The 26,552-nt window shown below is 41.0% G+C and overlaps 1 protein-coding gene across 1 annotated transcript in view; it reads right to left on the reverse strand.

Annotated features, from left to right (window-relative positions):
- Positions 1-26,552, reverse strand: part of ube2j1 (ubiquitin-conjugating enzyme E2, J1) — a 62,633-nt gene that overhangs the window by 4,243 nt on the left and 31,838 nt on the right. Inside the window, 6 exon segments of the mRNA XM_034204520.1 lie at positions 11,190-11,318; positions 13,401-13,502; positions 13,504-13,534; positions 20,316-20,421; positions 23,023-23,107; positions 24,377-24,508. Of these exon segments, the coding sequence (XP_034060411.1) occupies positions 11,190-11,318; positions 13,401-13,502; positions 13,504-13,534; positions 20,316-20,421; positions 23,023-23,107; positions 24,377-24,508 (585 nt within the window).

Here is a 26,552-nt window from a genome sequence, read left to right on the forward strand (position 1 = left end):
TTTAACTACAGTAACTCGGCAACAAATACAGCTGGCATGGCGCTGCTGCTTACTCAGCATGCAGAATCATTTCCTTCCGTACATATTCAAAATGATTTTGGAGCTCAGTGCGATGTCAGCAGGGGGATGAAGCATGCCATCAATTAAAAGGGACAATAAGAAAGATGTGTAATTCACAGCAGCATATAAAGCTTCTGATTGTACACGGTGGAGCTTCGGAACACCCGCCGCTCCGTCCAATACTGTGGAGTTTAAATGGATTGAAAAACAAACAGAATGCTGAACGCAGGTCATGATTTTAATTATGCCAGACATCAGGAGAAGGAATTAGTAAAGCCTAAATAATCCTTAGTATCAACTATGCTGCATGTCAGTGACTTAGATTCATAGTTCAGGCGGATATTTTGCATCAACGTTTGGGTGATGTAATATATTGCAAGTGTGCGGTAAGCAAGCGTCAGGTTTTTAGTGTTGTTTCCCAAAGTCAAAAGTCAGTGTGTCTACAGTATGTGTTTAGCTTCACACAGAAAGAGGTCCTTCCCTTTGTGAGCACACTGACCAGAATGCATGGTCCTTGTTAAAGTGCGCCCCCCCTCTCCATCCCCTAGCAGCAGAGAGTGCAGAAGGGTTGCTGACTGAATCGTGTCTGCCTGATTCATTCAGCCTTTATCTGACTGAGGTTAGTGCAAGTTAGAATCTCAGCTGTGAAATCTCAGCAGCCTAACGGCCCGTACACACAGAAGCTTTTGGCGATTTGTCCACCGCTTCCAGCCCATTGACTTTGAATGGGGATGACGTCACTTTCCCTCGCTTGTCGCCGAACTGCATTGTGGGGGGGCGAGGCGAAGATTTCCAGGATTTCCAGGATTTTCAGGATTTCAAAGTTGAACAATGTTCAACTTTTGAGGCTGAGCTGGAAGCGACAGCCAATCAAATCCCGTTTATGCAAATCTGACAGTTCAAGCGCTAGCCAATCAAACCGCGTGCAAGCTGGGAGAACCAGACCCGCAGTTCATTCTATATTCCTAACAAAAGTGGAGGAGAAGTTAGTTATTGCGGTAGCAAATCACCCGGTTCTTTATGACCAGTCCCTATTTACTTACCGGGATACAAACCGGAGGAACCAGGCATGGAGGGAGGTGGCAGAGACAGTGGGTGAAACTAGTAGGTTTTCGCTTGTTTGGGGATTTTATATCCAGTTTACTTCGTTGCTAGTTTACTTCGTTGCTAGCAAGCATAGACAGTATCATTAGCCAGCATGGAATGTAGCATAAAATAGCACCATAGACATTAATCTCATAAATGTTCAAAATGTTAAAAGAAATAGTGGAGAAGAACCGGGTTTTTTTGCTTTGTATGTCGGGGGCGGGAGATTCATGTGATTGGTTGTTGGTCGCGAAATCCCCAAGCTTTCAGACACGCCCAGCTCCAAGATTTTCAAGATTTTTGAAAAGCTGCTGTGTGGACGTACCGTAACTGCTGGGTACTGAGGACTCCATGGTGCTGTCCAAGGTTCTGAAATATCAGACGGAGCAACTCTTTCTCTTCCCTCTGTTCGTATAGCCTTGATTCTAGAATTGTATACGCATAATATAGATACACCCGGAACCAAAGGATATGTTAATGGACCGCTGCTCTAGTCAACAACGTATTGCTGACTGGGTAGAGGACAACAACGTCCCCATAAGTAGCACCTAACATTCACTTAATACTGAGGGAGCTAGTTAGAAGTCGTTATGGGCCATTCAAACCCCGCATTTTATGTTGCATGGAGACATAGGATTTTTTTATTTTGGATGAATTAGTATTGTGCAATAAAATATTCCATCATACCAGTGACGAAGGTAACTTTGTCACTGTGGACTGACGGCTTCGGGCCTTGGAATATATGTGGTTTAGTTTGAAAGTGTTCCCCCTCCCGTTTTGTCTGTGGCTGGTGATTGTGTTCACCTGGTGCCCTGTGTTGTCTCCCCCCCCCACCTGTGTCTTATTGGCCTGATTAGTGTGTGTGTATTTAGGCTCTGTTTTCCCTGTCAGTGGACAGGTAGTGTGTGTGAGATCCTTGTGGCTGCTGACTGTGTTCAGGTGGACAGCAATATTGAGGCTGTGAAACATGTGCCCATGATTTGAATAAATGCCCACACCGGGTTGTATTTGGACGTTCTGCCTCTGCCTCCTTGCTTGGTTGGGCCGCTCAACGGTCAGCTTCACAGTACCATTCTCATGCAATACAATAGCCACGTTCACACCGCAGTACTTTTCCCACTTTAGTGCCGAAATGTCGCGTTCACACCAAAAAGAGCCGGAACTAAAATTAGTTCATCAGAACCTTTTTTACCTCCTAGAGAGCAGGGACTTTCGTGGGAGAAAAAGGTTCCCATTTCTGATGGGGCCTTTGCGGCCTGCCAGTAAACCCAAAGCAGAAGAAGAAGAAGTGATGTCAGCGGCTTCATTTGCCTAATCCTTCCCCAGGAACTTATTCCGGTGTGAACGCAATCTGTACTTAATTCATGAGAACTAAAGAGTTCTCATGAACTAAGTACAGATGAACCTTTGTGGGAAAAATACTACGGTGTGAAAGCCTCTATTCGCTAAAAGCCAGCCGGTGCACTGCAGGTTAAAAAATAAATATTTAAAAGGGCTGTTGAGTAGTTTACAACCCTCATTGTTATTCATGCTACCTTTCTATGTGCTGGGGACCAGTACTCACATAACACTTTGGGATACTCAACATGTCAGGGTTGACAGTGCTGGTAGCTAGACTGTAAGGCGAACAAGAAATTACAGATGACAAAAGCTAAAAAAGGTTGCAGGCATCATACTGGGACATGTCAGCGTGCTGTCGGGGGGGCAGAGTGAGCACAGCTGTGACTCCACTGACAGGCGCCCGCTCGTCCTGCTGTCATTTAGTCCAGGGGAGAGAGACCCCCGACACACATGTAGCTGGGAATGTGCAGCACCACAGTGATGGCCATCGGACATTGATGGACGTTCATTTCTAAAGTGCCCGAGTATATTTTAGTTTTGTTTGTCACATCCAATTCAGTCATGTCAGACTGTAATGACTCCTGAGCCACAACGATGGTGTGTTTCTATGGCAACCAGCAACTGTGAGTTATCATGTCTTTAGCTGTAGCATCACTGTCAAACTGTGATATTAAAGGGGATCTATCATGCAAAATGCACTTTTTGATGTCTTTTATACATAACTATGTATCCCCTTGTGTCAGGGAACTCACGCAGCGTCAGAAAATAAAACCCTCTCTCTTTTCCTCCATAACCAAATCTCTAAAAACGGGGCTACAACGGAGCTGATCCAGATTTGCGGTCGATATGATGTCAAATCGGCGGCGGACCCACGGCACTATCAGAAACGTTGCTATCAGAAACAATGCCCGACTGTTTACATTAGCATCGCTAACACTCAGAGCTAACCTGTACTGCACAGAGCATGTGTGTGAAGAAGCAGGAAATGAAAAGGAACTCACCTTGTGGTATAACCGGCAAGAGAGAAAGCCTTTGAGCTCCATACTGTTTCAGAGAGAATCCTTGATCTAATAATCTTTGCGTTTCATCACGGCAGCATTTTAGACAGTTTCTGCCAGGTCCCGCATGAGCCAGCATAAGCTCCGCCCCTTCTTATTTATTTATTTTCAGTAAAAAAAAAAAAGAAGCTTTATTTCTTTTAAGCCTTTATTTATACAGGTGAACATCTCATTGAGACACAGGGGGTGTTTCTCAATGTCGAGCAAAGCTGCTCCAGAGCCACTATTTCTAGCATCCTACGTCATCGAGTGCCGCCGAAGGACTGTTCCAATATCCAGCATACTTGGAATTCTACCGAGCCCGGCGTACTTCGTTTGGAGAAATGTCGAGGCTGCACATGTGTAGACTCCGCGGTCTTAAAATTCCCACAATGCTTTGCGCACGGACCAATTTTTCCAAATCTGTGGCGGAAAATGTAAGGCGGGGCCTCTCATGACGCACACCTGCACACTTGCTCGCCTGTTCCACTCTTCGTTTTCCGAATGCCAGGAAGGATTCTTGCCTCGCTTCTGAAGCAAGTGACTCGGAAGACATGTGCTACCAAGCAAGCGTACTCGATATTGAGAAACGCCCCGTGTCTCATTCTCAAGAGAGACCTGTTTATACCCAGAATCAGCACTTTTGGAGCAAGAAGATAAACAGAGGGATATGAGGCATGGCTAGAATGGGTGATCTGTTTGGTATTTTGAGCAAAACACTTCATAGACATGTTTTTTATATTTTGTTATATATCTGAGACCTATGCTATTGCCTAAAAATAGCATCATAGGTGACCTTTAATGCAATGGCTGTTTTTGTATTGTTTTTACTTCCACTTTAATATGTTTGAAGACACTACATTAAACTTAGTTGATGTAAAGGTACTTAAAAAGGACATTAGGGTCTATAATGGAGTAGGTACTCATGCGGAGGACCCGGGTTTGAATCCTGACTGGGACCATTTGATCTTCTGTCTCCCCCTTTAGACACTGTCACTTCAATAAAGGTAGTGGGGGCCCGACAAAAGATTACAAAAAACAGCCTGATAAATCAACTATGATACGATATATCTAGCTGCAACAGACTTGGAAATCACTGATCCAATACAACAACTGCACTTTCCTTTTAATGCATGTTTTTCAGTAAAGAAATGGCTAAAAGGCACTGTGTGCTGTTTATTTGTTGAACCAAATAGTGTTGTCATGGTCACCAGACCATGTATAGTTTTATCAGGAACAACATGTTCTGTTGTTGTTGACCTGCAGGATGCTGTAAGGGTGATTTGAGGAAATGAGAAAGAAAGGACCCCTTACATATCTCTGGTTGTATTGACCATCGTTGATAAAGCTTCAGATCAATAAGCAGAACAGATTTATGGCAATATCGGATATTTGCATGGATCTTGCATCAACGTGATGAGATATCCTGATGAAATATAGTGACGAAATATCTTGAATTATCTATACAAATATTTGACCCATATAAGTGTGTTCACTCACAAAGACTATATCATAATGGTTGATATCGCAATATAAAAAGAACAATAAGGTAACACACTCTTTAGGCTTTGTTTACACCGCCTCAGTGTTTACACATTAGAGAAACAAGGCTCTTCTAATATACTCACAGGATCCTTGAGAGGATGACTGGATCCTTCACGTACTTGTACTTTATGTTTCATTTTATTTCTGAATAATCCTTGAAAGCCTTGCAGCATCAGAGCACTCATGTGTATTGTCCCAGCAGCGACAGCACAGGTGGGACTAATAACATAAAGCAGGCTCCTTTCCTGAAATGATTGCAATAAACGTCAGCATTTATTATGAAACGACGACATGAATTCAAGTTTCACTTCATATTCTTCCTGTAATAAACTTCCCCACAATGCCTGTGATATATACAACTGCAACCGTTTCTGAGAATGTGGATATTTCTTAGAAACGGACCCTACCAGTTGGATCATTCTAATTTACTCGCTGAAGCATCGACATATTGAAAAAATGGTGACAATAAAGTTAAATTGGTCAAAAAAAACAATCAAACATAAAAATGGACACACACGCGTAAATAGTTAATCAACTTTACATTAAGCCTTTTACTCGCCTTGTGAATGACTGTTTGATACCGTCATTGACTGCTGGTTCCCTATCCGCCGGTCATCAGTGATCAACAACCGCTTCAGGAGCACAATGTGTGTCTTTTGCAGGCTATAATTTGGCCTCGGTCATCCATAGAAAAGTGTGGTCTTATTTTGACTGGAGCATCTGCAGATCAATTCCACCAAGGAATATGTTTTATTATTCCATTTTATTCTTATCTTTATTGCAATCTTGACGGTAACCTAGTCCGTAATGTAGGAACATTGAGAGACATTCAACTTTTTTTTGTTTGGGAGTGGACTGCTTCTCTAAATGCCTTATGTCATAGATTTGGCAAACTTTCAGAATGAACAGCTGTTATTCAAATACCATGTTATCATAACCCATAGAAATGCATATTAGGACATATTGGTTATTTTTCTTGTTTAGGTTTATGCTTATATTTATTAGATTGGCCTGAGACATGTTTGATATGACTAATCTAGCAGTGTGGACAATTCAGGACACACTCAAAGACAATATAACCATGAACAAAATGTAAACAATGGTGCTGTATCATGAATCATCTTAATAATAATAATAATAATAAAGGTGACTCAGTGTTTGTGTGATGAATTGCCTATCTGTAAGAGCCATTTAGGCGTATTTATGGAACATATTTACAGCTCCGGAAACAATGAAGTGACCACTGCACATTTAGCAGTTTCTCTGGTTTACTATTTATAGGTATTTGTTGGTGTTGGGGAAATATTTCCCAAGGCCCATAACTTTGACCCAGTTTATCAGTTCAAACTGTCCTGACTGAGCACACGCACCTCGTAACCTTGGCTGCTGTGCTCTCAGTGTTCTGTCTCCCTGTTCCTGCCTGTTGGCGTCAGCTGATAGAGGTGTTATGATTCTATCTTGTTATGCAGCATGTTGATGATGCTCTCAGAACTAGTTAAATACATGGGTCTGAGGTAGAGTTCTTCAGAATTGACGTGGCAACTCTACCGTGAAGTCAGAACCTCTGGCTCTTGGACTTGTGATGTGAATTCTCCGGCCGTAACTCCAAATAAACCATCAGTGTTTGACATCAAAGCTCCAGCTCTCCCCGTGTCTCTCTGAGTCCTGACTCCAATTGCTTCAGAAGTTTCCCCCACAGTTTGAGTAAAATGTAAATGTTTTCTTTTGATTCTATAAACTACTGACCAAATGTCCCTGTGCTGGAATCCAACAGACACTGGAATGGAATGGCTGCCATCATGTAGAGATTGAGATTTAAGAATCATTTGGAGTGGTCTCTTTTTTCCGGAGCGGCATATTCTTTTAATTTAATTTAAATGAATTTGATAATCATTAGTTAGAATTATACAGTTTTTGTATAGTTTTGTTTGTTTCTGGACTGCGCAAGGTTTATGTTTATTATTGTTTACGATCAAGTTTCTGCCGTAAAGCAGACTGTTCAAGTCTATGAGATTATCAAGGGTGTAACTTTGGTTTAAGAAGTGGGGGACACACAAAACAGGGGGTCCTCCGCAATGAAACATATATATTATCATTATATATAATGAGTGTGCAAACGTATCTAGTATCCTATCCATATGAACCTGTTTATTTGTGGGGGGACCTCACCTCCTCCAGGGGGGTCCGGGGGCATGCTACCCCGGGAAGATTTGTATCTTTAAATTGAAGTTAAATGCATCAATCTGGTGCACTTTGAGGGGGAAATTAAGAGATTTATGGATACAGCTCTCAACACTCATATAAAACAGAACTGTATAATGCTTCAATTAACTGGCTATTCTTTATAATATACTCAGATCAAGAGGAGACAGAGATGTTAAGTTATAAATCAAGGGTTTTTATTATTATTTACAGGTAGATATTATACACTTTTGACTTTAAGGGCTTCAGTTTTTCTTCTTCTTCTTTGCTTGCGAAAGTGTTTCTACTGCTTTAAGTCTGCTTTACTGCTTCACACAACCGACTGCTGCTGCTGCTGCGTCATGACGTCACCGGTGCTTATCAGGCTCTAGCTCCGAACCGGCCCTGGAACCGCGTTGGTGTAATAGTTCGCCAGAGCCTCGCAGCGGGGTTACAGCGCAGAAGTGCGCCGCATTTGCGCATGACTGATGTGCAACAACATGTGACTCCTCTGTTTGTATTCTGTTGGTCGCTTGTTAGCAGACCCTTCAGGCGATAGCAGAGCGAACAGGTACAGGAGGCGAAGAGCGAGGGATCATTGTCCACTAGTCGTGCTCGCTGATGGATACAAAAATATACTTTGGTGGCCGTTAATAGGCTATACGTGGGCGGCCCGCCCAAGTAAAGTCTATGTTTTGAAGTGAGAAGTTGTCCGTCAGTCCAACTGACCCCCCCCCCCAAACGAAAACTACAGAAGTCACCCAAATCAGCGTTAAAAAAGCGGGAGGCGCCGAAAAGCGACTAATTTGCATCACTGATATGTATTCACTCTCTGTCCTAAACGGCTTGTTGGAGCTCCTGCCCCCCCCTCCCTGTGAGCCCAGTGTGCTCTGATTGGTCGGGACGTTGCGAGGCTCATTGCTGCTGCGAGCTGCTGCGAGGAGCGGACAGGTTTCCGGGTCGGTGATACAGCGAGAACAAGCAAAACTCATCCTGAGCACACACAAACACTCACAGCCGAAGTAAAACAATAAGTGTGGCTTGATATTGAGAAAGAAGAAGGTTTCTAACGCTGTAAGAATGGATCTGCGGAAAGCATTTCTCCGCGATCCCAACTCGTCTATTACCAGCGTTCAGGGAGCTCCATGCAAGTCAATGGGGACTCCCTGTTAGTTAGCCAAGGGATCCTGGTGCGTGAGGGGCTCCGCGGATTGGTCCATTTGGGCCAATCCGGTCATTTGTTGTTGATTTGGGTGTTCACACGTCAGAGAACCCAGGAAGCAAACAATGGAAAAAGAGAAATCTCCAACGAGGCGTTCTGGGGCAGCATAGACAGGTCTTTTCTGTGTTTTACTCCCTACAGGGTGTACTTTGAGGGTTTGTGACTCTGCAGACCGTTTACATTTTTATGAAAAACCTTCATAACACACAAGGGGACAGGTAATAACCGGAAAAGCATGACATGGGCCCTTTAAAGTGTTGAAGTCAGTAATGGAACGCCATGGGATCTATGAAATATTACGTGAATACAACCCTCAAAACGTGACTTTATCATTAGAGGTTTTATGACATTTTAAACTAAAGTCAACACTCAAAATCGCCTTGTAGGCTAAGTGCCCTTGGAACCAGTGGCGTAGCCAGGAATTATTGTGTGGGTGGGCCTGGAGAAATGTAGGTGGGCCAGGGGGAGACATATTAAGCGTGGGGTCTGAGCTGAAACTTCATTAATGATTTTTTAATGCACTAATAGAACATAAGCATACATTAGCAGTGCAAACAAAAAACATAGGCACGGCGGCCTCAGATTGTGAGTAAAACTGACATCCACATAGGGATGGGTATCGTTAAGGCTTTAACGGTACTACTACTTTTATCGATAGCGCTTATGCTTATGCTCCAGGTTCAGTACCAACCACATCATAAAGTACGCGGACGATACAACAGTGGTGGGACTCATCAGGGACAACAACGAACAGGCCTACAGGGAGGAGGTGAAACATCTGACAGACTGGTGTAACACCAACAACCTGATCCTGAATGTCGATAAAACAAAAGAGATCATTGTCGACTTCAGGAACAAAAAGCACTGTCACCCACCACTCCACATCAACGGCACAGCAGTGAAGACTACAGACAGCACCAAGTTCCTGGGGGTGCATATCACAAGCAGTCTGACCTGGTCCACTCACACGACATCACTATTTAAGAAGGCACAGCAGCGCCTACACTTCCTGCACAGCTCCCCCCTCCCATCCTCACCACGTTCTACAGAGGAACCATAGAGAGCGTGCTGACCGGCGGCATCTCCATCTGGTCGAGAGACTGCAACGCCAAAGACTGGAAGTCTCTGCAGAGAGTGGTCAGGACAGCAGAGAAGATCATCGGAGTTTCTTTCCCTCCCATCAGAGACACCGCTCAGAAACGCTCCCTGACAAAAGCCCAGAACATGTTTAAAGACCCCACTCATCCTCACCATGCTCTGTTCTCCCTGCTGCCCTCCGGCAAGAGGTTCCGCAGCATTAAGAGCAGAACAGCCAGATTCTACAATAGCTTTTTCCCCCAAGCCATCAGACTGCTGAACAGCAAGTAGACCAGTAACATAAAGATTACATTACGCTGTGTAAAGAGCACATATTTGTTATATAGTATGTTTATTTATATGTATAGTAAGTCTTTATATTTTAAACGCACACTTTATCTTTAATTTTATCAGCACCACGTCACTATTATTTATTTATATGTACAATTTTAGCAAGTTTTTACATTGTCCTGTTCCTGTAAGCCAGTACAGCGATATTTCGTGTTAATAGTACACTCTGTGTCTTGTTGAAATGACAATAAAGTATGTCTGTCTTATCGATCCGGTCCTTTAACATTACTTTTATCGGTTCTTTTGGAGAAAAAAATAAAGTAAACTAACTAAACAAATTGTGAACAAAACTAACATTGCTTTTTATTTAAATTAAATAAATAATATTTCACATCAAAAGAAACAACAATGTTTTAACAAATCGTATTAAATAATCTGATGACAGAATTGTAAACAGAATAGCTGAAACTTTAACAAACTAAATAACTCAGTTTCCTCTAATCATTAACCCATGTTTGTATCATGTAGTTAACTCCGTGTGTTGCTGCTAGCATACATAACACCTGACGTGGAAACGTTACTCGTGGATGGGGCTACAGAGCTGCTAGAAAGACGGTCGAACCCGGTGCATTCCTCCGTCTGGATGTGGAGCACTTTTGATAAATGTTTAAACAAATTGCTCGTGTTACCGCCCTTACATGCTAAACTCTTATTGCACTTTTGGTAACGAGCATTGTCCACATCGAGACGGGTAAAGTTTAACCACACCTCGGAGCGCGTTCTCTCCGCCATCTCCTCCGTGTGTGTGTGTTCTGTGTTGCTGCATGTAGCAGCTGCGTGTGTGTAAACTGCTCCGCCCCCTCGCTCATTCACTCACGGCAAAAGTTACTTTACTTACTATAAAAACTCACGGTAAAAAAATGCACTCCCTATTCCATTGTCATGAAGGTGGAATCTAACTATATCCAGAATACGTTTTATTGGATCCAGGCTAGAAACATGTTTATTTCTGCTGTAAAGTTGGGCATTTTAACATGGGGGTCTATGGGAATTGCTCCTTTTTGCATCCATCCCCTGTCGGCCACTAGATGAACTGCAGTTTGTGGCACTTCCTTCTGGGCTTCCCGGCTCTGCGCTATGAAGCGCTGATTGGCTGTGGGTGGGCCAGACGTGCATGTGGGTGGGCCAGACGTGCATGTGGGTGGGCCCAGGCCCACCCGGGCCCACCCATAGCTACGCCACTGCTTGGAACTTCGTATTTTGGATAATCGGCCACTACACTATCGTTCTAAAATCTGTTGCAGGCTGCAGGCAGGTCATATGTTGTGGGGGGGCAGTGTAACACCTACCTGCTCGGCCCGGGGCCCCTCAGACTCTTGCTGCTCTGCAGACGAGGAGGAGTCTCCCTGGGGGGACGTGGAAGGTTCACTCTCTGCACCCCCGCTCTCACTGGGCTGTCTGGATAAACTGGACTCTTCCTGCAGTAACACACAGGACACTGCAGTCACAACATGGCCTCAAATACAGTTATTATAAACTATTACACACAATTACTTCAACAATGCTAAATATAACAATACAATGCATGATATTTCCACTTCATTGTGGTTCACTTCAGATGACTTAACTAAATGTATAGCATGGCTGTATCTCATTTAAAAGGAGACGAGCCAAGAAAGAAAATAAAAGTCTGTTTGTTGATCAATGATTGTTTAAAATCATTAACAATGGCGGAATTACTATAATGGTTCATATGCTAAATTCAGTATAATGTACATTCACATAGCACTAACACATTTCCAGTATATGAAATTTGAGCTATAAAGGACTTTTCATGTAGGAAGTGTCAATGACACACTGACTGTATAATAATACTGGATGGATGGGTAGATGTCTGAGTGAGTGTGTGTGTGTGTGTGTGTGTGTGTGTGTGTGTGTGTGTGTGTGTGTGTGTGTGTGTGTGTGTGTGTGTGTGTGTGTGTGTGTGTGTGTGTGTGTGTGTGTGTGTGTGTGTGTGTGTGTGTGTGTGTGTTAATATGTGTATTTTAAGGGGGGGGGACATATTTTCAAAATCCTATATCATGATATAGGTAATTGTATACCAAGTAAACCTTGTATATCTTGATACAGTACATGTTCTGTAAATGAAATGAAAATACAACACAGTTACAGTACTGGGGCCTGGGGCGTCCAAAGAGGTCCGCCACCCTGCATATTAAGACACCTCCAAGTGTATTGTCTGCAACTTTTCTCCAAATCTTTCATCAAACGTTGGTCATACGCATTCAATTGGTCTTTGACAGTATTGAGCCCTTATTTGAGACATAATTCCACCTTCCTCAATGACAATCTGTAGAGTTTTCTGAAAATGTTAAGCTTCAACAGAAACCCAACATTTGACCAAGCTGTTTTCCCATGTGGTCCTTTACAAAGAGCCAAGAAATGAAATAACAGAATAAGCTTAACTGTGCAGTGAACAGCTGAACATGCTGCTGCAGCAATCCACAGTGTGAGGTCCATCCATCAAACGAGGCAGCATCATCGACATCATACTATAATGACCCATGGGTCTGTTTATGTGTATGTATAATCGTTTTGATTATGTCTCCCATCCTTGGACTGATCTACTTCATGTTTAGCGTGTGTGTTGTTGTGGACAAGACGAAAGAGAGCAGTGTCACCTGTAAATGTTTTTGGATTAGCAGTTCTGCAGAAAACTGAAAAACCCGGAACCATTGCCAGAGTTTGGTTACCTCCTGCTCTAAGCTGTTATGGTGCAAATAGATATACATGTATTAGATGTGTGCATCAAAGCTCATCAAAGCTAGAGCATTCAGCTATCATTTGCACTCATGATGCGTATATTGTAGAGTTTCTATAAGGTAGAAACTCTACAAGAATATACGCATCATGGACTCACTACGAAACCCACAAAGCAGCAACACAAGCAAATCCTCAACGGTTACTGCACTAGAAACATTACAAAATATAAATAATAATGAAAACAAAATGGTAGGTACAGGATTAATTGGAGAAAGAAATCTGTATTTCTGTATTATAAGAAGTATTTATAAAGTGTTAGTAGGGTTTTGGTTGTGAGTATGGCTGTGGTTGATGCAAAGAGAGCTTAATACAGAGAAATCACAAGTCTAATGACCGACAACATCTTCCTTTTTTTCCCCTTCACAATGGAGTACATTTTGTTTTCACAAACGCTTGGACTGTTCTCCTCACTCAGTTAGTCAGGGACAGACTTGTATTGATGACCACACTTTGCTGTCGTCAAGAAGAGACAGAGCAGCAGAGTTGTGAGGATTCAATGAATTTGGTACTTATGTTGTGTTGGGTTTACAGGAACAGCAAACACAAACACAATTACAATTGAAATTAAAATACTTTTCAAACTAAGCCTTGATTTCTCTTGACTGTTGGGATAAACAGAAATGAGTTTTTCTCATTTGAATCAGACAGTATTGAAACACTTGTGAAAAATAATGAAGGGTAAGAGCTTGTTATGAATGTTTATTGTCCAGCCCTCGTGTTGCAGCCAGCGTCTGTACCTTGAAGTTGATTTGCTGAGCCAGCTCTTTAGCCTGGTCGTCCTCTGCGCTGGGGTCACTGTTGGGGGTCAGAGCCAGGAGGGCGGAGCGCATGGAGCCCCCCCCCACACGCCTCACAGCAGAAGTCCTGGGACCTGCAGGACAACACATGTTACATGGTGAGGTCATCCTGCTGCAGGAGCACTTTTTATTCTCCTCTTGATAATATAATAATAATAATACATCTGTATTTGTATAGCACTTTCCATACACCAGCTCAAAGTGCTTTAACACCAAGGCACACATCACAATGAAAACAGAAGAAGAATATCACATCAGGCCAGACATTAAAACCGTATAGCACATATGCAGCATAGCAACATGAGATAATGATGATACACATTTAAATAAATAATGATCCCTCTCGGTAAAATAAAGGAAGACAAAACCAATAAAAACTATCAAATATAAAAACCTATACATTTAAAAAAATGTTTTAAAAATAAGATGCCAAATAAGATGATAATAATAAAAAACTATAAGATAAAAAGAATGATAAAAGGAAAAAAGACCAGAAGTGTTGCTCATAAAATTGTAAAATAAATGATAGAAGTAAAAACATTTAAAATAAATAAAACAATATACAAATACATAAATAATAAAAGACCATTTAAAAGTGGGGTGTCGCTAATAAAAGCTAACCTAAAAAGATGAGTCTTTAAAAAAGTAGGCTTAACCCATTTTATTTTGGGGGACTTTGGGAGATATTTCTGTTAGAATAGACATTCAGTGTTTCCAATTATTAGCCTAGATTACTTGATTCATTTTTGGATGTACTGTAATTCTGTTTCCACAGCCTTACTAAAACAAGCCTGAACTGATTGTTTGTGTTACTGTCGATACGATGGCAGTGGTTCAAATAAATGACCTGTAAATTATGAATGGTGTCAACATAATTGTTCTGGCTGACTTGCCACAGTACCACAGGTGTACCTGCCAAGTTGCAAAAATTGACCTGATTTATTGCCCACCGGCTTGTACATTAATTCAAATTTTCACTGATACATGTCTCGCTATGGTTTGCAATTGTACAACAGCTCATGCTTGTAATTGATCATGGAGTGCGATTCTTTTTTTTTTGTAAAACTACACACAATATCTTAAATATGTATGTCATAGCTCTGTGGTTTGAGTAAAATCATGAAGATATTTATTCCCTTTTCTTTTTGTCCTGAATGTGTCCATTCTAACTCTTTATCAGGCTGCAGTTTCTCTCCCAACCTCCCTTGTAGAGATTTGAGAAACACAACTACAACATTCTTGACTTACATGTACTGCTTAGTCAGTGTAACTAGGTATCTGTATAGGAAGACGACGCCCCCTTCCATTATTCCGTTTACAGTGCAAAGCTCTGATCAAACCCGATTTGGTGTAATTCCAGAACAGATATCACCATGCAGTTAAAGAGGTTACAGCTATGTAAATCAAACTATGCAACTAAACCCAATGCTAACCTAACCCTTCTAACCCTAAAAGTGAATTCCAAGTGGTCAAAAAGCCACACGAAGAGGTGAAGACTTCCTAAAAGTTCCTCTTCAACGTGATGTTACCTCAAACATACACACATAATTATTGTGGAGCAGTGTACCAGTTTTAAAGAGGCCATATTATGCTCATTTTAAGGTTGATATTCGTATTGAGTGGCTCTACTGTGACATATTTCCATGCTTTAATGTGTGTTAATGTGTGTTCCTCCCTTTGGAGGAAACTTTGGGATTTTAGCCTTTCAGACCATAAACCAAAAAACTATAAAACACACTAGCTATATAACACAGACACAACCTATAAAACACACTAGCTATATAACACACAAGTTACCTATAAAACACACTAGCTATATAACACAGACACAACCTATAAAACACACTAGCTATATAACACACAAGTTACCTATAAAACACACTAGCTATATAACACACAACCTATAAAACACACTAGCTATATAACACACAAGTTACCTATAAAACACACTAGCTATATAACACACAACCTATAAAACACACTAGCTATATAACACACAAGTTACCTATAAAACACACTAGCTATATAACACACAACCTATAAAACACACTAGCTACTGTATATAACACACAACCTATAAAACACACTAGCTACTGCATATAACACACAACCTATAAAACACACTAGCTATATAACACACAACCTATAAAACACACTAGCTACTGTATATAACACACAACCTATAAAACACACTAGCTACTGTATATAACACACAACCTATAAAACGCACTAGCTACTGTATATAACACACAACCTATAAAACACACTAGCTACTGTATATAACACACAACCTATAAAACACACTAGCTACTGTATATAACACACAACCTATAAAACATACTAGCTATATAACACACAACCTATAAAACACACTAGCTACTGTATATAACACACAACCTATAAAACGCACTAGCTACTGTATATAACACACAACCTATAAAACACACTAGCTACTGTATATAACACACAACCTATAAAACGCACTAGCTACTGTATATAACACACAACCTATAAAACACACTAGCTACTGTATATAACACACAACCTATAAAACGCACTAGCTACTGTATATAACACACAACCTATAAAACGCACTAGCTACTGTATATAACACACAACCTATAAAACGCACTAGCTACTGTATATAACACACAACCTATAAAACGCACTAGCTACTGTATATAACACACAACCTATAAAACGCACTAGCTACTGTATATAACACACAACCTATAAAACACACTAGCTACTGTATATAACACACAACCTATAAAACACACTAGCTACTGTATATAACACACAACCTATAAAACGCACTAGCTACTGTATATAACCACACAACCTATAAACGCACTAGCTACTGTATATAACACACAACCTATAAAACAGCACTAGCTACTGTATATAACACACAACCTATAAAAACACACTAGCTACTGTATATAACACACAACCTATAAAACACACTAGCTACTGTATATAACACACAACCTATAAAACACACTAGCTACTGTATATAACACACAACCTATAAAACACACTAGCTACTGTATATAACACACAACCTATAAAACACACTAGCTACTGTATATAACACACAACCTATAAAACACACTAGCTACTGTATATAACACACAACCTATAAAACACACTAGCTACTGTATATAACACACAACCTATAAAACACACTAGCTACTGTATATAACACACAACCTATAAAACACACTAGCTACTGTATATAACACACAACCTATAAAACACACTAGCTACTGTATATAACACACAACCTATAAAACACACTAGCTACTGTATATAACACACAACCTATAAAACACACTAGCTACTGTATATAACACACAACCTATAAAACGCACTAGCTACTGTATATAACACACAACCTATAAAACACACTAGCTACTGTATATAACACACAACCTATAAAACACACTAGCTACTGTATATAACACACAACCTATAAAACGCACTAGCTACTGTATATAACACACAACCTATAAAACACACTAGCTACTGTATATAACACACAACCTATAAAACACACTAGGACAGAATCAAACAAAACAAAAGCATAAAAGGACGCATTAAAATAACATTACACTTATGTGCTGCCTGTGTAGTGGGTGGCACTTAGTAAAACAAAAGTACTGTCATCTGGTCCATTGGTAATGTGGCTCCTTGGTTATGATACTATACAGATTTGTAGACTGAGGAGCTGCCTGTACTTTTCAGAGCTGTGTATGAATCCTGTCAACAAACTGGCACACGAGCCATGTGCATCTGTATAAATGACGGTTGTGTTCCTGGAACTGGCTGTCTGTTTGCATTGTTGTCTTCCTAATAGTGCCTCATTGGCTGACAGGTTCAGTTTGCCTTCTCCACCTGCGGCACATTCAAATGTCAGGCCCGCGTTGAGGATCTGCTATGTTACCTTCACGCCCTCATGTCAGTCCTGACAGCGCTATGAGGAGGATCACCACAGCCTCTTAATGCAGTTAGGTAAAAAAATGCGTCCCCTGCACCGGCTAATGGGCTGATGTCACAGCGATGTAGAGGAGGGATGAATCATGCTCTGAGGAACACCATGTCATCACCGCCGCGCTCCGCAGGCTAAAGGTGGCATGGACAGATTTGGATACATTATGCTGTCAAATGATCCCAATCACTGTCTTCCTCTGGAGCCAAACTGAAATAGAATTATTTTCAAGTGAAATTAGGATGTAGCTGGAGGAGAAGCTGGGCTTATTAGGCAACAGACGTTTTGCCTCCAGTCATCATGTCACCACCACACCACAGGCAGTCTATAAAGCGGACACCATGCAGACAGGCACCGTGGTTGGTCGATGGTTCCTCACTAGAATGACTGTTTAGATCCTTTTAGGCGTACATGGCGATCATCAGGAGAACATCTGAGCTGGGGGGAAAAGGGCAAAGACTGGAGGTTTGGGGTGTCAATTCTGAGACGCACACTGACCGGACAGTAGTTTGGATGTTATTCATTATTTAGTTAATTAGTTCATCATTATTTAGATTCAGTAAAGTGTGTGACCCAGTATTTTCTAAAATGAAGCAGTAGAGCCAAAACCAAACAAACTACTATGATAAAAACGCCATTCAAACTTTTAAAAAGCCTTTGATAATTATAAACGAAGGGGAAAAACATGCTTGTGAGAACTAAGTGCGCTTTCCTGCACTTTGCTCAGTTGAACAATGTCCCCCTTTAGCCCGCCTCAGGCGATTCACAGGACAAGACACACAACTGGAAGCTGTGTAAAAAGCAGAGGAGATAGTGTTGGCATATCTGCCCAGTGGAAAAAGAAAATGCATACTCAAACACCATCTGTTCACTCAGGCCTTTGGCCTCAACTAATATACAGTACTCAGCAACCTGTTCCTGTTTTTGTTTTCTTCAGCCTATGTATCTTTATTATTACTTTTTGTTTTGTTACTTCCCATTGTAAAGCGTCCTTGGGTTTCGTGAAAGGCGCTATATAAATTGAAATTATTATTATTATTATTATTATACTGCAATATAGCATAACACTATTTATCAACTGAGAGGGTAAGCTTTTACACTAAATAAAATAAACAACATTTAATATAAAGGTTATAAAAGTAAGAGAGTATTTGATTTCATCTGATTTACCTTGGGATTGCCAAGCCGGTCCCTTTCCAAAGACGTAGCTACACAGGAAGTGTTTCAGCAGCGTCCGTCAGTCATCCGTCTCTCAGCTGGATCTACTTTAATCAATAACTGCTCACGCTTCACACACATTTTGGTCTATCTCATTATATGTTTCCTTTCTATCACAATAACACTGTGACTCCTAGGATAACTCACAGTGACCAACAAAGGAGATGATTGAGGATTTGACTTTTTCCCGACCAGTTTCGGAGATCAAAAAATACATTTGGCCCTTTTTTAGCATCTTTGTCAAAGAAAATATCTTTAAAACCCATGTAAGCTATATCCACACACTGTAACTTCATTCTAACAATGATCATCACAAAATGCAATGAGAGAAGTTCTTCTGGTTATGAAATGTGTCCTCCGGTGCCAGAAATGACTGACATTTTTCATATTCATTTCTGAAACTTCTCAATTCTCCACAGGACCCCCTGTGTTTGCCCTGCAACATTACTTTGACAGTTTACTTGTCAGTTACAGACTCAGCAAACTCTGAATACATCCTGCTGTGCAGAGGACTCTTTATAAATGACAGCCTTCACAATCACCATGGGAACGGAACCAGAAGATGAGAAATCAAAGAAAGTTGCTGCGTCAACCTTAGACAGAGTTAAAAAAGTGGGTTTCCATCAGGGAGATAAGCAGACATGTATTTATAGCAAAGTGCGTCTTCTTGTGTATCTCATCTCCGTCTCATAATGAAACAGGCAGCTGATCAAGACCCCCGTCTCCTCTGCTAATAGAAAAGCAACGTTAGCTGGATCCTCGCCATCGCTGGCTTTGTACCGTGTCCCCCGAGAGAAATGCGGTGTGAAATGAAGAGCAACATGCCCACTCATGATCCCTCCAGAGACTGGGTATTTTGGCGATAATGCATTTTTTCATCTTGTAATACCAACACTGGCTTGGGCGCATCCTTCCCCCTTTGTGACTAGTAAGTTATTAGTGGGAGGCATGTCCGCCGAGGCTCAGGTGCTGATTACATTACATTCTTGTGTGACTTTTTCTTTCTTAGGGCCTGTGTCCACATAGCGCCTCTTTGTGAGCACCAGTGGTTTTTTACATTGTTTATGAGGAGTGAGCCCACGTCGTTGCATGCGGCTGCCTTGAGAAAAACTTTGCATCCTGCTTTTTTCAGAGCGCTCTTCTGTTTTTGTGAGGCTGCTCTGAGCGCTTGTAGTTGAACATGATTCTGCTTTATCCTACGTGAGAATGAACTCACAATGGAAGAATATAGTAAATGAGAAACCAAGTTCCTATCTTTGATGAAAGATGGAATGTCGGACACTGGATGTTGCTGCCAGTGAGTGTCTGACTTTGACCTCCATGAGCAGATCGTTCACCTCCCTCTACAGCTGTCTCAATGAGCGGTGAAGCTCATTCAGACAAGACCAAGAGTCTTCTGGTTGGTCCGGTCGGAATGATGTCAACAATGTCCAACAAACTAACATAAACAAGCCCTTTATGCCCTCTGACTAGCATCATGCATCTAATGGCGGCACTGTCCATATCCTTGACCTGTTTGCTAATCCAGCATGCAAGACCACATCATCTGCTCCACACCACTCAGCTCATCAGTCTCTAGCCATAGCACACAAGTCACGCCCTGCAGAGTGTGAACAATAGAAGGATATGCATTCAGTAAATCTTACTTTTTGGCAAGGGCCCTCCTCTCTTCTGGAGTATAATCGAGAGATCCTATGGCCCCCTCTCCTTTTGTTGGCATGAATCCGATTATAGCTATCAGGGCAGTACGAACTGAAAGAGAAAAACAAAAGGAAACATTGAAAATCCGAGCACAAAAAGGGAATCAGAGACGGTTAAACAACACAATGTTGCACATGTCTTCATGTTCAGTGCCTGTGTTACAGAAGTGAGAATGGCGCTTTGTTTTCTGGACGTAAGCATGGATTTACCCTGGCCTATGTGAGGACATCCACCTTGTGTCTGTGCTCACACATTCTCCAGCTGGCACAGGACACTTTGGACAATATGGTGAAGGTCAAAGGTTTGTTTGTGTCTGTGTTATGACTGCTGTGTTCGGTCTGAGCTCCAGAATATCCAATGAAGTATATGGACACCCATTATATCTGACTGTCTTAGTAAGATAAGCCTACCTTAAAGGTTATCCACATTTGATTGTATTATGATAACAAGCAAACATTGAATATAAGGATATAGCAAGGATTAAAGGACTTATGCAGGATTGAGTCGAGTACTGTATCCGTTTCTGCACTACCCTCAGATTATTTTGCACATTTGTACACAAGCAACCTCTCTTAGTATCTACACAGCCTTCCACTTTTCATTACAATACATTGTCTTTGGCTATATCCAGATTTCATGGTAATCATTTTCTATATATTAATGTACAGTATACACCTTTAAAAAAAAAAAAGAATATATAATAATTGTTTGGGTTGTTTTTCTTACTTTTTATCTTCTTCAACTGTTTTTATGGATACACCATATACACCAAGGAAAATTACTCGTATGTGTTTACCTACTTGTCAATAAACCGGATTCTGATCTAGAACGCTCCTCTAGTCCTGCAATGGCACAACTTATGGCTGATTGGACATTCAAATATTAGAGCCCTTACTGTTAATATTATAATAGTGTAATATTTATATAAATGCAAACAGTTTTAACTACAGACCAGGGAAACATAACAAATATAGAAATACGCGTATATTCATGAATGAATCAAAGTATATAGTGTCTATTGTCAAAGGGAACGTTTGAATTACTAACATTAAATGTGTGGCAGAAAAGTATTCAACTGTCAATATCCCTGGAATCACTGCCGCTGGATCGAAGAGCACAAATTGCCTCTGTTGCTCTCCCTGAGGTTTCTCCCATGTTTCCCTTTAAACTGTGGGTTTTCTCTGGAAGTGTTTCCTTGTACGATGTGAGGGTCAAAGGACAGAGGGTCTAAGGACAGAGGGTCTAAGGACAGAGGGTATCGTATTGTCATACTGATATTCTGAACAATCTGTGAAGACCACTGAGACAAATGTAACATTTGTGATATTGGGCTATATAAATAAACATTGATTGATTGATTTAGTAGTTTAAATAGTAGGATGGTAGCTCCCACTGAGTTCCGCCTGATTAAATGCCACGAAGTTAGTTAAAAAAGCAGAACCCTGAAAAGGTCCGATCCCCTGCAGAGAATGAAAATGAGTTCTCAGGAGAATGTTTTAACAGTTTTACCAACAAGAACTCAAGCATATTGTATTTTGGAATGGCCAGCACTAAGGATATAAAGTTAATTCCAAGAAAATACCCAGAAAAATATAGGACCCTGAAGTCAGAGCAAAAGTCATTGGCCAATGAACATGATTCATATTGGTGTGGCAATGTGTTAGTATACACTTTTTAAATGATAAACAGAGTTTGAAGATCATAGCCGGTCCATGTTCTGCATGAGTACTGTCACGTGAGGTTGAAGACCAACAGGTTCCATTTCACCCAAAGACTACAGCACCTTCAACTCTGGTTAAAGGTGATTCCTGTCAAATTGTCAAGTGTTTTAGTTGGAAGCCTCTGTTTTCTGATCAGATCCTGTTTTAATACTTTTGTTAAACTCAAAACTTCTTCCATGTTGTCTTGTTAACTTTATTATAATGTGCATTCCCTCAGGACTAATCCTCAAAAACCCAGCACTTCCTGCACATACTGTATGTTTCAAAATGAAAGCCTGCACTGCAATGTTCATAACTTCATCTGTTCCTTTATATGAAACATTTGCAGGACATGCTCAGTTTCATTGATTGAAGCTTAACAGAGCTAAATAATGTCAAAGTAGTTTAGAATTAACGGTTGAATGAATAAAGTATTTGTGTTTAGAGTAGGATCCTCGATCAGCCGAGTGGTGAATGTACCCTAAGAAGTTGTACTAATAGATGTAGTACTATAAAATGTACATAAGCCTGAATGTACAATGTGAGCCATTAGAGTACAGTAATTGCAACCCCTCTCTTACTAACGGACCTTTATTTATATTTGCTAGTCACACTTCCCACTTTATTTGAATTAAGATGAATTCTTTTTTTTTTCCAATAAAATATTTTTGATCATTCAAGATTCCTCTCCAGAACACACTAAATCAAACTGTGCATGAACCTACAAATAAAGACAGAGCATCAATAGTTTCCCACACATTTGCTCGACAATTCCTCGGTTTATAAAAATGTTTAGTTCTACAATTTAGACTGATTCTTATTACGAATTAGAGAAACTGGGGGCATGCGCTAAATGTTGGGACTTGGCTTTGAGCTGCTCGTACCTAATTGCCTCTTTGTGGGTTATAAAGTTGTTTTGAATTTGAAAATAATTCAGTTGGAGGAAACTCACTGCTCCAAGAGGGCTGCCATGTCTCTGGATGGTGGCCAGAGATGCTCAAACAAATTTTCTTCCCAACTTCGAATCTTCCATTTGGCTAGGAGGGAAGGCAAAAAAGAGAAGGTGGAGGTGAGTATGTGGGTAGAAATACATCAATAAAACATACATTTCAAAATATGAGAAATATAAGTAGACAGTAGGGTTGGGAACCGAAACTCAGTTCCAGATGAGAACCGATAAGAAAATGCTGGGTACCCATACAAAATACACAATTTTGGTTCTGCTTAACGGTTCCTAAACGCGGTAGACCCACCGGGTCCGTCTGCACCGCGGTGACCCGGTGGAATACAGGGTAGGCGGACTGGCCATCTGTGTGTTCTGGAGAATCACAGAACGGCCGGTCGTCAGCGGGCCGTTGGCGGCCGGCTCGGTACGCTGACGGCCGGCACCGCCCTTAATTTTTTTAAACGGCATCATGTAAGTTGCGCTGACAGGCGACAGAGGTCCACAGTTGCCCCGCAGCGAGGCTCCCCCGCCCTCCCGTAGGCAGTTCACGAGCTCAGTCACTTCATAACACCAAAGATAGATGGCGGTAAACGCTCTGAAGTGAGGCTCCACTACACTAAGAAAGAAAAAGACAAGGCACAGTGTAATGCCTCTTAATAGCTTGCCACAGGCAAAGCTCAGTTAAAATAAAGCACAGCTATTGCGCAATACATTTGTATTGCATGTATATTTTTTATTTGTAAAAATGTCAGTTAAAGCTTAAAAGAATAAAGATATTTCTGTTATCTAAACGTTTGACCTCTTTCTTTTACAATTTTGGAATCGAAACAGGGAATCGATAAGAACCGGAATCGATAAGCAGAACCGGAATCGATACATTTCAAACGATACCCATCCCTAGTAGACAGACATAAAGGTTTGACAGAGTTGAGAGTATGGAATAAGTAAAAAAAAAAGGAAGCTATTCAGTAAAAGTTTTCAATCAATGAATGCAAACTAAAAAAGAAACATTATAGAAAGGATCTGCAGTAGCTAAGTGGCTGGACACAATGAAAAAGTGTCAAGAGAAATCAGAGATGTTGTCAGTCTGTGATTGGTGCAGGTGTCAGACAGAATATGAATATAATGAGAAGTCTCATCTTTTCAAAAAACCCGTGCAATCCCCTCTGACAGTGTGACGACAGCCCAGGCTTTCATCTGACAACTGTCACTGCGTATGCTGCAACCAGACATGTCTGAGGGTTCAATGACATGCTGTCCTCTTAACACTTCTTGATCATCTGATCTGATGTCTTTCTGTTCTGTTTCAGCACAAGAATAATGGTCTGTGATTGAGTAGGGGCCGTCCTCTGTGTCTTACCGTGAGGAGGATGATGCTCGGGGGCTTCATTGGATACTCTGGGGGAAGCACAATCCTGCCGTGGTAAACCCCGCTATCGAAATCAGAATCTGGGGGCCCACGTACGGAGAAGTGCCATTCGAAGAGGTTATCCTGTAAAAAAGAGAGAAATATCACACAGAGCCGACATGTTCCTCCTGAGGGACCAAACCTGTGAATTCTCAGATCTGAAGTGACAACACTGACAGTGTGTGTTACCAGCTGTTTGTTGTTATAACAATTTGTTTTACTACTGGGCATTATCTAACCTAAAGATAGTCAAAATGTATTTCTATTACAAAAAAATCACTATATCTTATATTATGACATTAACTATAAATCTAACTTTTTTTCTTTAAAGAGGACATATGCTCATTTTCAGGTTCATATTAGTATTTTGTGTCTCTACTGGGACATGTCTCCACACTTTAATGTTCAAAAAGCTCTTGCGTCCCGCCCCTTAGCCCTATCATGTACAATGTATTGGAGCGATAACCAATACACGCACAAGTGTTACATAGTAATGTCATTATGTTACAGTAGCAAACAAGGGAGCCCAATGGAGGCATTTCAGGCAGGGGGGGATTTTTGCCTTTGCAGACCATGTACATGCACAAAACCCCTACAGGATTGGGCAAATCCTAAAAAGCTTAATAGGGCCTCTTTAAGTAAAGGTTTCAAGTTGATTTATTGTCATTCGACAACAGATTTGAAAAAACGAAATGTTGTAGTCACAAAAATATATGGTAGTCTGGTGTTTGACAGATACTTCAGTATCACTTTCCAGACAGCTGTAGGGTGAACAAGCTGTTGCTGTGGTTGGTATTGTATAATATATTTTCGTTCGCAGTCGTGGGTGTACAATGTGAGCAGGAGTATGTCGCCGCCAATCTAAACTGCCTGGGGTCCCTTTGTAAAGCAGTCTAATATCCAGTGTGAAACTGAAGTCCAGAGTGAAGAGTTTACAAATCATGGGGGAGATTGTGTTGAATGCTGAGCTGAAATCCACAAACAGCATTCTGATGTAGGTGTTGTTATCTTCCAGATGTGTGAGCGCTGAATGGAGGACAGTGGAGGCAGCATCCTCTGTAGATCTGTTTGTTCTGTGTGAAAACTGTCTGGCAGGGATGTTGTTTTTGATGTGCTGGAGAACCAGTTTCTGAAAGGACTTTGAGAAACACATCACTATGGGGATGAGAGCTGTAGTTGTTTTCATGAGACTTGGGTTACAGGGATGATAGTGCCTGTCCGGAAGCAAGTGGGATCTTCAGTGAAATATGTGGGAAATGTCTGAGAGGAGATCAGTAAGCTGGTTGGCACAGGTTATTAGTACACGACGGGTGATGGGGTGGCTGATGTGCAAATCAGATCAGCTCACATCCGCTGTTGATCCTGACAGTGGCCGGTCCTCTGGAGGAGGGACAGACTTGTTTGCTGCCTCTTCGTTAAGGAGATCAAATTGAGCATAAAAAGTGCTAAGCTCATCTGTGATATTTGTCCTCACACAGGATGGAGACACTACTGCATTGAACCATGTGATATTTGGTGATTCAAAGGAAAAAATTATTTGAATCTAAACTAATCTAGTCCTCCAACTCATACGACCAAATGGGCCGATTGTTCAGGCCCTTATTACGACCAAATATGTCGTTTGTTCAAGCGCTTAATACGTCCTATAATTACGTTTGAAAGTTTTCGCCCTCTAGTGCTCCCGTTGAATGCTAACGTTACAGATGGTCGTTTATTCACAAATAACCCTCTCTGTAAAATCCTAAATTGTAGGATAGTTTGGCCATTAAAACGCTTTTTGATTAGATTTCTAGCGAGAAGTGTATATTGTAGGCCTACCTTTAGAATCCACGTCCAGTCGATATGTAGGATCTATAGTTTGATAGATATTGCGAAGATGATTTGAGGTATGCGGCAGCCTCCATGTAAAGTTACGGGTTGAAAACAGTATTTCCGGTCTCAACGTTTTCATAATAAAACCAATGATCAGATGATTTAACAGTGATATCTGCAGTACTCATCAACTGAAAAACATCAGTTTATCCTTGTTAATTATACGACATTTATTGGTTTAAATTGTGTACAATGCTTTTGTGTTTTTCCCATAGGTTTTTCTCTTTGGATTCTGAGAGACACCTTTCTTTTTTCA

This window comes from Gymnodraco acuticeps, unplaced genomic scaffold (assembly GCF_902827175.1).
Source record: "Gymnodraco acuticeps unplaced genomic scaffold, fGymAcu1.1, whole genome shotgun sequence".
Lineage (NCBI taxonomy): Eukaryota > Metazoa > Chordata > Actinopteri > Perciformes > Bathydraconidae > Gymnodraco > Gymnodraco acuticeps.